Below are 14,916 nucleotides of genomic sequence, written 5' to 3' on the forward strand. Positions count from 1 at the left end.
TCAGGTTATGAGAGTAAGTAATAAGTAGAGTAACCACCGAACTACAATTGGATGTCAAACTGCGGCTGCAAAATATTGTCCCACGTGCCTTAATATGGCCCTGGGCTGCACGTTTAAAACCCGTATGTCCAACATGAACATAATAAAAACATTTAACAAGCAAAAAATCCTGCATGAAAGACTCAAATGTCCTCCAATTCCAATTTATATTCCTACCAAAATTTTAAATCTCCCATTTGGATGATTTCTACTAGAGATGTCCCGATCCGATATTTGGATATCGGAGGCCGATATGGGCAAAAAAATGCGCATCGGTATCGGATCAGAACACGGGAAAAATTCCGATCCAGACTTCCGATCCAGTTTTTATTTTAAAGGTCCGGTCCGAGTTTTCCAGCGCACCGATTTACAAAATCCATTCCAGTTTTTGCTTCGGTTTCCCTAAAATCCAGTCCGCATTTTACGGCACACCTTCAACACACTACATTTACATTACCGTCTCCCAATTTACCGAGAGACTTTATCGGTAAAAATGTCAGCTGTGTGGGATCATTTCACCTTAAAGGACGACAAAGACTAAGAGGCAGAGTGCAACATATGCCACAATAAAGTCAAGTGTAGTGGTAAAGCTGTAAGAAGTTTTAATACAACCAACCTAATCAAGCATTTAGCGAAATACCACCACAAACAATATGAGGAGTATGTTAAGAAAACCGAAGACAAAAAGAAAGGTCCTACGCAACTAACACTGGCAGAAACTTTTGCTATGCGTGACAAACTGGCACTCAACAGTCCCGAAGCCTAGGGAATAACAAAAGCCATTGCCGAAGAATTCATTCTGGATGACGAGCCATTATCTCACGTGAGTAAAGACGCACCATCCAACACGCGATTCGGCCGTGGAAGATTCGAGAACGATTCACAAACATCCAAATTCCGATTGAAATGTGTCAAGTAAAGCGGAACTAATACACAGCGCGGTCTTCGGGACGCAATGAGAAACTGACCGCATTGCGTCCCGAAAGTAAACATAACTTGTCTTAGACCTGGGTAATGCCAATGCTCAACTCACGGCTTTAGCTCAACTCATGCCGCTGGATAAAAAACACAAGAATACCTGAATGCTGCTGACAGCAGCTACAAACTACATCAACGTCGTTTTACTGGAGATTATAGATATCATATGTATATATATAACCAGATGCTACACGACAGACTCGACAGCGTTAGCAACATTGAAGTATTGAAAACCAGATGCGTTAGTAAACAGTCGCCATCTTAAAGCAGAAGACTTCCCTAGTAGGCTGCTGTGAACCTTCCAAGCGAACCTAATTAACTTTTTATCTAAAATACTCCTAAATCGGCAAAATCTTGACTTGACTCTTCAAAACAGTTTTAAAACTTTCATGTGTCGAAAGTAGACAGAAGGGAAATTACGGAATAACGGGAGCAATTTTAACAACTTTAACAGTTGATTCGCAAAATTAAATGAATTGAATGTAGTTTAAAGCTGCTGATACAGAATGGGGACTTGAGTATGTTATTTACTGTTTTAAAATGTTAACTTGATACTGAAATAGTCGTTTATTTAAACCTGAGAGGCTTTTTATACCATTTTTGTAACTAATGCACGAAACATTAAAAGCATCTAATAGCTTGGGGGATTTGTGGGATTTTCCACTGAGGTTGTTGGTGTGTTTTGCTTTTTTAAGACAGTTTACAATATTATTTGCACGTTTTACTGACTGACTATGCCATTTCTGTTTGTTATGTTTTCTGTTTGTCACTGAATAAACAGGTCGGTTTCTTGTTACCAACCGTTGTGTGTTATTCAAACTCACCCAATTCAGCTAGCTAGTTGTTATCAAGAGTACTAAAACCTTTGTCAACATGGGTCTGACAACTAAGTAAGGAGGCTAAATAACTTTAAACTTTAACACATGCTCAGATAGGTCGGTACCGGCCAGTATCGGTATCGGATCGGAAGTGCAAAACAATATCAGTATCGGATCGGAAGTGCAAAAACCTGGATCGGGACATCCCTAATTTCTACAATCATCCATTACCATGGAAATTTACAACAAGCCCCCCCGCCCCCCCTTTTTTGCAACTGTTTGCATCCACAGGCAACACCCCACCCAAATGAGTTCCTTTTAACTCCTGCAGTTAATGGTGAGATAGTATTTAGCAAACTACATGAAATACAAGTACAACCAGCAGAAATATTCCTTAAAATATTCACCTAAAATCAGGAATACAATCCATTTTTCAAGATCATGTGATCTCAACACCTTAGCACCAGGTCCGTTTTGAACACCCAACGAGTAACTAATTCTGCTTCTTTGTCCCGTGGGTTGTTTGCCCACTTCTCCTAATCCTCGGCCCTTTTACTTGCAGAAGCGCTTAAGGGTCATTTGAGTTGAATGTAACTGGAAGGCGTCTCATTGTTTACTGACAGCGCATTGAAACCCCCTGCTTTTTTTCATTGTCATTTGATTAATTCAGCGAGTCGACCACCCCGCTACCAGGCACGCGTCGTCAAACAGACCCGGAAATCAAATCGCAAATCAAGATGTAGTCTAGGTTGGGCTGTTTTTTTTCCAAGGAAGACATCAGTCACTTCAACACTTCTCACCCCCCCAACCTGAAAACTTTTAATCTTGTCTGTCTTTGTGCGGAACAACCATCCAAGGAATGTCATAGCCATCATCCCCCCGCACCTCAACCCCTGCCTTCCCACCCCACCCCCATCCCTCACGCCCCCACCCCTTACATCCTGCACTTTAGATTTTTAGCAGTGGTCAGTGTGTGGAGTGGGGGGCTGTAATGTGGAATGCTGTCCCTCCATCCAAAGAGTGAGGTGGGGGGGATGGGTTGAAGGTTACCCAAATCAGGTTGACCATTCAATGGAGGTAGGGGTATTAAGCAATGCAACTACAGGGTGTTTTGGTCAAGAAAAATAGTTAATCTTTTTAAAATTGCAAAGCAATACAAAACAGTCCAAAATAAAAATTGAGCGGATATGTTTGTTGCGGCCTATTGTAGCCTACGGGACAATACAGTGAAGAAAATAAGTATTTGAACTAGGGATGTCCCGATCCAGGTTTTTGCACTTCCGATCCGATATTGTTTTGCACTTCCGATCCGATACCGATACTGGCCAATACCGACCTATCTGAGCATGTGTTCCAGTTTAAAGTTATTTAGCCTCCTTACTTAGTTGTCAGACTCATGTTGAAAAAGGTTTTAGTACCCTTGAGAACAACTAGCCAGCTGTATTGTGAGTTTGAATAACACACAACGGTTGGTAACAAGAAACCGACCTGTTTATTCAGTGACAAACACAAAACATTATAAATAACAAACAGAAATGGCATAGTCAGTCAGTAAAACGTACAAATAATATTGTAAATTGTCTTGAAAAAGCAAAACACACCAACAACCTCAGTGGAAAATCCCACAAATCCCCCAAGCTATTAGATGCTTTTAATGTTTCGTGCATTAGTTACAAAAATGGTATAAAAAGCCTCTCAGGTTTAAATGAACGACTATTTCAGTATCAAGTTAACATTTTAAAACAATAAATAAAATACTCAAGTCCCCATTCTGTATCAGCAGCTTTAAACTACATTCAATTCATTTAATTTTGCGAATCAACTGTTAAATCAACCGTTATTCCATAATTTCCCTTCAGTCTACTTTCGACATGTGAAAGTTTTAAAACTGTTTTGAAGATGGATTCAAGTCAAGATTTTGCCGATTTAGGAGTATTTTACATAAAAAGTTAATTAGGTTCACTTGGAAGGTTCTCAACAGCCTACTAGGGAAGTCTTCTGCTTTAAGATGGCGGCTGTTTACTAACGCATCTGGTTTTCAATACTTCAATGTTGCTAACGCAGTCGAGTCTGTCGTGTAGCATCTGGTTCTCTATATATATGATATTTATTATCTCCAGTAAAACGACGTTGACATAGTTTGTTGTGGCTGTCAGCAGAAGTCAGGTATTCTTGTGTTTTTTATCCAGCGGCATGAGTTGAGCTAAAGCCGTGAGTTGAGCATTGGCATTACCCGGGTCTAAGACAAGTTATGTTTACTTTCGGGACGCAATGCGGTCAGTTTCTCATTGCGTCCCGAATACCGCGCTTTACTTGACATATTTCAATAATCGGAATTTGGATGTTTGTGAATCGTTCTCGAATCTTCAGCGGCTGAATCGCGTGTTGGATGGTGCGTCTTTAACTCACGTGAGATAATGGCTCGTCATCCAGAATGAATTCTTCGGCAATGACTCGTGTTATTCCCTGGGCTTTGGGACTGTCGAGTGCCAGTTTGTCACGCATAGCAGAAGTTTCTGACAGTTCTAGTTGCGTAGGACCTTTCTTCTTGTCTTCGGTTTTCTTAACATACTCCTCATATTGTTTGTGGTGGTATTTCGCTAAATGCTTGATTAGGTTGGTTGCATTAAAACTTCTTACAGCTTTACCACCACGCTTGACTTTATTGTGGTATATGTTGCTCTCTGCCTCTTCGTCTTTGTCGTCCTTTAAGGTAGTGGTCCCTAACGACCGGGCCGCGGACCGGTACCGGTCCGTGGCGCATTTGGTACCGGGCCGCACAGAAATAATAAATAATTTATTAACGACTGCATTCTGGCCAATTGACTTTGGCCTGAGCCGCTTAGATATGCAACTACAGGATAGGAGGTCGTCATAGAAATGCATTGATTGGGCTGTTAGCACTAAATCTCGTTTTGTATATCTATGCGCGCTTGGACTCGATAATAACGTATGACGTAGGTCGTCGCCAATCACATTTCTTCCCGGAAATAATTAGCCCCCACACAAGAATGACTGAATAACAGACATCTTTGGACAGACTTTTTACGGGGAAAAGGGAACCTGACGAGCCAGAAGATGTGCCTGCAACCTTGAAGAAAACAAAATTAATGCTACTTCCCAATCACTAAAGACCCACGAACTGCAAAGGAGTGAATTCGTGACCCGTATGTGAATAAAGCGAGTGATTCGAGCATGTCTGTGCAACAGGAATATTAGTGTGTAGAGATCGCAAATGACGGCGACCTTAAATGTACATTTGAGAAAACAACTCTACCGAAGTTCTGGATTAAAGTCATTTCGGAATATCCTGACATCACTAGGAGCGCGCTGAAAACTGTGCTACAATTTCCAACATCGCGTATTTGTGATGCTAGCTTCTCTCACTCTCCCATCTCGGGACCATCTCGTCTCAACGAAACAAACTCAGGCCTCCCACTGATTCAGCGGGTGAGTTGTATTTTTTCCCTGCACTTAACACGACGGGGCTAAAAACAAATGCTATTTTATATTTGCTGTATTTTTCTGCCGCACAGTGCTGGTGTTCTGACAAAGTTGGCATGCGCGTAACGTTAAAAAGGACCGCAAATGCAGCGATTACAAAGTACACACTACAAACTTTCTTTAAAGAAAGAAATATTAACTTACGTTTGCCATGTTAGGTGCACACAACAACTGCACGTAGCCCTCACACTTAACGACTTGGCCGTGTCGTTAAGCATTAATTTACGCCATTTCCGTGTTGCACATGTATGTTTAAATAGTTTTTTAGCACCATTGGATAACATTGAGAGTCCAACGGAAAATAAAAGAGGGCTTTTTTCACCGCCACAAAAGCTTTGGGAGCAAAATTTTATAAGGGTGCAAAATTTGACAGGACACCGGTCCGTGAAAAAAAGACCCAAATCACACCGGTCCGTGGTGCAAAAAAGGTTGGGGACCCCTGCTTCAAGGTGAAATGATCCCACACAGCTGACATTTTTACCGATAAAGTCTCTCGGTAAATTGGGAGACGGTAATGTAAATGTAGTGTGTGTTGAAGGTGTGCCGTAAAATGCGGACTGGATTTTAGGGAAACCGAAGCAAAAACTGGAATGGATTATGTAAATCGGTGCGCTGAAAAACCCGGACTGGACTAAAAAAAAAAAAAAAAAACTGGATCGGATTTTTTCCCGTGTTCCGATCCGATACCGATGCGCATTTTTTTGCCCATATCGGCGTCTGATCCGATCCAAATATCAGATCGGGACATCTCTAATTTGAATTTAGAAATCATGGAGGGGTCTGAAATTTTCGTCGTGGGTGTGTGTCCACTGTGAGAGAGATAATTTAATAAGAAAAATCCAGAAATCGCAATGCATGATTTTTTTTAAACAATTTATTTGTGTGATACAGCTGAAAATAAGTATTTGAACACCTGTCTATTAGCTAGAACTCTGACCCTCAAGACCTGTTAGTCCGCCTATTAAAAGTCCTCCTCCACTCCATGTATTGTCCTGGATCAGATGCACTTGTTTGAAGTCGATGGCAGCATGAAAACACTGAAGGAATCTGACCTTTTAGCCAGATTGCCGGAATCACGCCAGCCGAACCACCGGACCCACGTTGGCGAGAATCCAACAACCTGGCCAAAAGGCTAAACCCAACGCGTACACCTTAAAGTGCATGTGACACGAAAAATCATGTTTATTTCATAATACACGCAGTATTTTATGCTCCTGAATGATATGGACTGCTGGGATGTGTGTGGAAGCGATGGGTATATGTATTTAGTAGGGCTGTCAAAATTATCACGTTAAGGGGCGGTAATTAATTTTTTAAATTAATCACGTTAAAATATTTGACGCAATTAACGCACAAATGCCCCGCTCAAACAGATTAAAATGACAGCACTGTGAAAGGTGTACTTGTTGTGTTTTTCAGAGTTTTGCCGCCCTCTGCTGGCGCTTGGGTGCGACTGATTTTACAGGCTTCAGCACCCATGAGCATTGTGTCAGTAATTATTGACATCAACAATGGCGGGCTACTAGTTTTTTTTTTTTGATTGAAAATGTTATATATTTTATTAAAACGAAAACATGAAGAGGGGTTTTAATATAAAATTTCTATAACTTGTACTAACATTTATCTTTTAAGAACTACAAGTCTTTCTATCCATGGATCGCTTTAACAGAATGTTAATAATGGTAATGCCATCTTGTTGATTTATTGTTATAATAAACAAATACAGTACTTATGTACCGTATGTTGAATGTATATATCCATCTGTTGTCTTATCTTTCCATTCCAACAATAATTTACAGAAAAATATGGCATATTTTATAGATGGTTTGAATTGTGATTAATTACGATTAATTAATCTTTAAGCTGTGAGTAACTCGATTAAGAATTTTAATCGTTTGACACCGCTAGTATTTAGTTTTTTTAATCCCGCGGCATGAAAATGAGTGACTTCCGGCTCCGGTCTTTCATTGAGGAGGAGGGCGCTGTGACGTGTACAGTAGAAGGACTCCTCTTCACTATACAGCCTACTGTTGTGTATGAGGACTAAGGATTCAGCTGATTTTTCGGATTAATACGTCTATTTTTCGCATCACGCCAGCGAAACGGCTGCAGAAAAATCTTGCTGTATGAGGGAGAGGCGTGTGCGCCTTTTTGAAGTTTCAAAAGGTTCCCATTCACCGTGGATGTTGGCCAAAACAAGCCCTACTACTGTGGTACCATTGGACTTATGAGGAAATGAGTAAACATCTTGTTTTGTAATATGTCGAATACGAATACAGCGATTACAGAGTAAACACTACAAACTTTCTTTAAATAAAGGACTACTTACGTTTGATCATTGATAGGCATATAAAAAGCTCTCCTCTTGCACATTAGCTGCACGTTAGCTGCACAACAACTGCAGCCGCCCTCCTCCAGGGAATGAGCTGTAAATTGCTCTCCGCCGGGCGGCTTGCCGATCCGCGAAGACAATCGACAACCCAGTTGTCATGTCAAATAATCCGGGCTAGTTATGTGTGATTTTCTGCTTCAAAGACTTTGAAACATCACTCGGTTCGGGTTAGGATGTCGGCTAGCTGTCACGCCTCTTGGTTTGTTTACATTCTCCGAAGCCGGGGAAGGGAAATGACATATGTCCGATTTAGGTGTCATAAAATATCGTTCGGGAGGTGCGACAGTAAAGATGAAGTTGACAGTTTTGACCATTATGGAGTGATTTTGCCATGTCGTCCTGAATAAGTGCATTTTTATTATTTCATATTCCATTTAGCACAAGACTGTTATTTGTCATGACCATGCCATTTATTTAGCAGTTGGGGAAAATACTTGGATAAAAAGAATATCGTGTAAAAATATTGACGTAAAGAGACAGAAACAATTACATTTTGCAGATCTCTTCGTCGCGTTTTCCTCGTTGTGAATAGTTCCCCTCGACGGGCTGACTAGTCCTTCTCAAGCCATTTATTTAGCTATTGGGGAAAAATACTTGGATAAAAAGAATATCCTGTAAAAACATTGGAGTAGAGAGACTGAAACAATGACATTTTGCGGCTCTCTTCGTCGCGTTTTCCTCGTTCTGAATAATTCCCCCTCAATGGGCTGTATAGTAAAACCGATGAGCCCAGTCTCCCGCTGACGTCATCCAACTGTTGGGGACGCTTGAGCCCTATAATGGTAGGCGTGGCTAACCAGCAGATTAAAAGACTAATTTCTCGTCATCTGCGCTTTGCTAAATTGTTGTATACAGTGGAATCGTCTCAAAATATGATTCTAATTCACATAATAATGCTATTTAAGAAATTTTTTTCCTGTCGTATAGTCTTTAAGGCCGAGTTATGCTTCCACGTCAGACCTGCGCCGTCAAGGAAGACCTGATTTATGACCCTGCGCCGTAGCCTGACGCACTCCTATTGAATTTTTAAACCCTAGCGTCACGTCGACGCATGTGACGTAGCGGAAATGGACGGTGATTGGTCCGCTCAGAATGTTGTTTCCAGTTCAGCTCGAAATCACTGCCAGTGTCAAACATTATTTTTCTACACGCAAAATTGACCAAGCCGACGGGAATATCATCGAAGAGCAAGTCTCTGCAAGACATCATTAAGATTGTCAAATGGAAAGTTCAGCGATTGAATAAAAAAATGGAAGAACCACCGAGACGTGTGTGTTCGGAATGGAGTGGCCACACGAAGCGGTGACCCATTCGGCCAAAAACTGCCAGCTTTTTATCACTTTATGTCATATTTTTGGTTGTGCACTTCATCATTTATTGTCTACATATGTTTGCTGTGCGTCTGTGACTTATTGACGTGTCACACTTCAAGTACATGAAGAATAAAACACAGGTTTGGTGTCAAAAGAGTTGTTTTCATGTTTAATTTTCAACAACAGACAGTTAACACTCAATAATCATCACTGATTGACAGTGCCTCGGTGCCTTTATAATAACGTTAACATCAAGGCTTCCAACGCAGTTTGGGAAGTTGCATAGCCGCCAGAAATTTGCTAGGCTTCCCACTGGCTGGTTGTAGGACACAGCAAACAAATCGGGTGCTTTGCAGACCTTGGACAAAACACTGGACGCAGTGCTCGACGCCAGTTTGAAGCTAGCCGCCACAGCTTGCTGGTTTCCACCCGAGGCTAGAACTCTCTGTACGGCATCAAAAGTCGAATAGACCGCCTCGAAACAGTCTTTTGCGTCGCCAGTGCCTCAACATTTTTATGACCAACATTTATTCAATGTTGATGATTTATTTTTTCTCCGTTAAACTACAGGAAGTCGACAAGCATGACCCAAAACTGTACAAACACAATGTCACACCCCTCTAGTGGCTTGGTGGTGAATTACAGAGCAACGTGTTCCCTCACCGCAGAATTTTCTAATGCTCATTGACGCCGTAATCACTTCGCCGTCACCGCAACGCAGGAGCATAACTCAGGCTTTAGTCCGCCTATTAAAAGTCCACCTCCACTCCAGGTATTGTCCTGGATCAGATGCACTTGTTTGAGGTCGATGACAGCATAAAAAACACTGAAGTAATCTGACCTTTTAGCCAGATTGCCAGAATCATGCCAGTCGAACGGCCAGACCTGCGCTGGCGCAGGTCCAACGATCCAGGCTGGCGAGACTCCGACAACCTGGCCAAAAGGCCAAACCCTGCGCGTTCACCTTAGTCTTAACTCCTTTTACTGAGTCCATTTTGAAAGCTGGAAAAAAGCACAAGTTGACAATTTTTTCAGGTTGACAGCGATCAAACGGCAAGGTGAAAAAAAAACAGACTCAGGTGAGGAGGCAGACTAGTTCCAAGGTCACCATATTACAAGTCAACAAAAGGTTCCCGAGAAAAAATGACAATGCTGAGTTAGACATTCAGTCTTTTAAAGGCTCTCGCGGGGCGGGCCGTATGCAGGAAGAAGGGTCTTCCAACATGACAATGACACGAAGCACACAGCCAGGAAAACCAAGGAGTGGCTCCGTAAGAATAATAACAAGGTTCTAGCATTGCCTAGCCAGTCTCCAGGCCTAAATCCAATAGAAAACCTTTGGAGGGAGCTCAAACTCAGCTACAGCCTAGAAACCTGACTGATCTAGAGAAGATCTGCGCGGAGGAACGGGCCAAGATCCCTCCTGCAGTGTGTGCAAACCTGGTGAAAAACTACAGGAAACGTTTGACCTTTCTAATTGCAAGCAAAGCTACTATACCAAATATTAACATTCGTTTTCTCAAACGTTCAAATACTTATTTGTAAATGTAATAAGCCAGTTTCGATGACACAAGTCGAACTAACGATGATCCGCAATGAGTCTTCCACCTTAACTGTTCTCTCTTCTCCAGAGCAAGTTGCACATGGAGGGCTTCCGCAGCCTGAAAGAAGGCGAAGCCGTGGAGTTTACCTTCAAAAAATCCTCCAAGGGGCTAGAGTCGCAGCGGGTCACAGGCCCTGGCGGAATCCACTGCTTGGGCAGCGAGCGCAGACCCAAAGGCAAGAAAGTCCAAAAAAGACGCTCCAAAGGAGACCGGTAAGCTGACTTAAGGCTACGTTCATACTACAGGTCTTAATACACGAATCCGATTTTTTTCGTGTTTTTCCGACTCGAGTGAGGTGTTAACTTGATGGTCTGAACGTGACCAGTCGCATGGAACTGGACCATTTCAAATCCGATCTGGGTCACTTTCGTATGTGATTCAAATCCGATTTGGGCCGCATTTTTCCAGACTGTCGCGACGGTCTGTACTGTCCAGTCTCTCAAATCGGAATTCATGCAGCAATTACGTCATCAAAAAGCGAGAGAGACGCCGCGGTAGCGGTGCAGCTGTGCGTTATTAGCACCTAGCTTGCCTTGAACACGGCTTTTTAGGAAGAGTCGGACTTGACAACAGTCATAAAAAAAATAAAACTGGGTTGAGGATAAGCCTGAGAATGATCGGTTTTCTGTCTGCTCCATATAAGCAATATTTCAACATTGCTTACACGGCCGAGAGTCGGGGCAAACTGCGCGTATGTGTGTGTGACATGCACGGAAAGTGCGTGCATGCTATCGATCCATATACTTTGAATATAAGCCTAAACTGGGATTATTAGGGCCCGAGCACTAGGCGTGCGAAGGCCCTATTGTAATGCAAAGGATTATTAGGGCCCGAGCACTAGGCGTGCGAAGGCCCTATTGTAATGCAAAGGATTATTATTATTAGGGCCCGAGCACTAGACGTGCGAAGGCCCTATTGTAATGCAAAGGATTATTATTAGGGCCCGAGCACTAAGCGTGCGAAGGCCCTATTGTTTTGCAAAGGATTATTATTATTATTATTATTATTATTATTATTATTATTATTATTCTTCTTTTTTCAGGGCAAATGAAAATGGCCAATTTGGAGGCCTGAACATGCACGAAAAGTCACCAAAATTTGCACAAACGTGCGGCTTTGCGTAAATTTCGATAATCTTGTGTCGTTTTGAAAAAATGTCAAAAAATGGCTCAGTGGCGCCCCCTTGACCCTTAAAATTTTCAAAAAGGCCTCTCCTCTCAGGTTTTCAACGTAGAGCAATGAAATTTGGGGAGTAGATACCTTATGCCTAACTGTTCAAAAAAGCCTCTTGCACCCATATTCCAAATCCAACAGGAAATCGGATATTTTGGATCAAATGTGAAATTTTTATCGGTTCACAGTTTGAGTTTACATTTGGAGGCCTGAACATGCACGAAAACTCACCAAAATTTGCACATACATGCAACTTTGCGTAAATTTTGATAATCTACAAAAAAATTTAACAAAATGGCTCAGTGGCGCCCCCTTGAAATTTTAAAAAAGGCCTTTCCTATTAGGTTTTTTCAACGTAGAACGATGAAATTTGGCGAGTCGATACATTGTGCAAAACTGCTCCAAAAAGTCTCTTGCACCCATATTCCAAACCCAACTGGAAGCCAGAAATTTTGGATCAAATGTGAAATTTTATCGATTTACATTTGAGACCTTGTCGCTGAAGAAAATAGTTGGATCGTCTTCAAAATTGGTCAGACTATTCAGGAGACATATGAGATCTTAAGTTTTCAAAATGGTGAGTTTTCACTCAAGGGTCTGACCTGGGCGTGGTCCCAAAGTCGGCCATTTTTGGGCAAAATACCAAATTCAGAAAATGATTAAAAACTCCGTGATACAACGTTCAATCTTTTTCATTTCTAGCATGTATATGAGATATCCCAGCCTGAACACGACTGCATTGAAATATTACCCATTAGGCCTGGCGCCCCCTAGTGGGAACAGGAAATGGCCTTCTTTACGAGACAGGCTCCTCCTCCAAGGGAAAAAAATCTATTGACCTCAAACCTGTTTCAGGGGAGCCTCAAGACATGTGTTCAGGTCCCTGATGAAAAATATTGAGGTTTCGTTGAAGCGGAGAGGTCCAAACTGGAAGTGAAAATGACCGTCAACAATTTGTCTCGCCAAAAATTTTGAACAGTCATAACTCGGCAGATATGCAACATATCTGCGCCAAACTTTCCGTGTTTGTTGAGAGTCATACCCTGAAGGTTCTTGTAGGGGTCATTTGCATCAACTCTACAGTGCCAACTAGTGGCGACAGAAAGAAGTTTTAAAAAAGGCCTTTCCTATTGGGTTTTTTCAACATAGAGCAAGGAAATTTGGGGAGTAGATACCTTATGCAAAACTGCTCCAAAAAGTCTCTTGCACCCATATTCCAAATCCAACAGGAAATCGGGTATTTTGGGTCGAATGTGAAATTTTCATGGGTTCACAGTAAGAGTTTACATTTGGAGGCTTGAATATGCATAAAAACTCACCAAAATTTGCACATACATGCGGCTTTGGATAACGTTCGATAATCTTGCAACGTTACGAAACAATTTAACAAAATGGCTCAGTGGCGCCCCCTTGAAATTTTCAAAAAGGCCTCTCCATTTAGGTTTTTCTAACATAGAGTGATGAAATTTGGAGAGTCAAAACTTTGTGCAAAACTGCTCCAAAAAGTCTCTTGCACACACATTCCAAATCCTACAGGAAATCGGGTATTTTGGATTGAATGTGAACTTTTTATCGATTTACAGTGTGCACATTTTACACCTTGGCACCTAGGGAATTAGTTTGATCATTCTCAAAATTGGTGAGACTGTTCATGAGGCATATGAAATCTTAAGTTATAAAAATGGTGTGTTTTCATTCACGGGCCTGACCTGGGCGGGGCGCCAAATTCTTCCATTTTTTCGCCAAAACACCGAATTCGGAAAATGACTGATAACTCCCTCATACAACGTTCAATCTATTTTAAATCTGGCATGTGTGTGAGGTATACCAGCCTGAGCAGGACTGGATTGAAAATTTACCATTTGTGCCTGGCGCCTCCTAGTGGGAACAGGAAATGCCCTTTTTTACGGGACACACTCCTCCTCTAAAGGGAAAAAATCAATCTACTTCAAACCTGCATAAGGGAAACCTTAAGACCTGTCTTCAGGTGCCTGATGAAAAATATTGAAGTTTCGTTGAAGCGGAGGGGTCCAAACAGGAAAGTGAAAATGACTGTCAACAATTTTTCTCTCCAAAAACTTTGAACAGTCATAACTTGGCAGATATACAAGATATCTGCGCCAAACTTCCCGTGCTTGTTGAGAGTCATACCCTGAAGGGCCTTGTAGGGGTCATTTGCATCAACCCTACAGCGCCAACTAGTGGCGATATAAAGTCACTCGTTTTTCCAAAACATGTCCAGTTCTTTTCATGTTGGTCATTGTAGTTTCAAGACCTATTAAAATACTTTTTTACGGCCCATGTCCACGTGTCTCTGTCTGTTGCCGTGACGACCCTTTGTTCGCCATTTAAAGGAAATATTTTTTTTCAGAGACTCAGGGAGCTTATAGAGCCACAATAGTTGGCACACTTGGTCGAATTGGCCCAGTTAGAAGATTAATTTTGGTTTTGAATAAGGGCTTGGCTGCACAGCTCAGTAGTGGCTCCTTTTTTGTAGTACTCTCTCCAATAGGGGTTTTTATCTCTTGGGTGTGGGAATGTAAATAGGCGACTTTCGAGCATGTTAGGTTCTAATGAGATGATTAGAGAGGAGGATCTGCCACCACCCTGACCTGCACACAGTCCGAGTTGCGTGACGTCCGAGTTGCGCTAGATTGCGAGGGCCCGTTCAGTCCTGCTTGCAGGCCTAGTTATTATTATTATTATTATTATTAGGGCCCGAGCACTAGACGTGCGAAGGCCCTATTGTAATGCAAAGGATTATTATTATTATTATTATTAGGGCCCGAGCACTAGACGTGCGAAGGCCCTATTGTAATGCAAAGGATTATTATTATTATTATTAGGGCCCGAGCACTAGACGTGCGAAGGCCCTATTGTAATGCAAAGGATTATTATTATTATTATTATTAGGGCCCGAGCACTAAGCGTGCGAAGGCCCTATTGTTTTGCAAAGGATTATTTTTTTTTTTATTTTTTTTTTTTTTTTTTTTTTTCAGGGCAAATGAAAACGGCCAATTTGGAGGCCTGAACATGCACGAAAAGTCACCAAAATTTGCACATACGTCCGGAAAATTGTAAATTTCGATAATTTT

The 14,916-nt window shown here is 41.8% G+C and overlaps 1 protein-coding gene across 1 annotated transcript in view; it reads left to right on the top strand.

The window, feature by feature from the left end:
• lin28aa (lin-28 homolog Aa) overlaps positions 1-14,916 on the top strand; it is a 100,670-nt gene that overhangs the window by 22,991 nt on the left and 62,763 nt on the right. Inside the window, exon 3 of the mRNA XM_057833526.1 lies at positions 10,676-10,860. Within this exon, the coding sequence (XP_057689509.1) occupies positions 10,676-10,860 (185 nt within the window). The remainder of the gene's footprint in view (positions 1-10,675; positions 10,861-14,916) is intronic.

Source organism: Corythoichthys intestinalis, chromosome 4 (genome assembly GCF_030265065.1).
Source record: "Corythoichthys intestinalis isolate RoL2023-P3 chromosome 4, ASM3026506v1, whole genome shotgun sequence".
Taxonomy (NCBI): Eukaryota; Metazoa; Chordata; class Actinopteri; order Syngnathiformes; family Syngnathidae; genus Corythoichthys; species Corythoichthys intestinalis.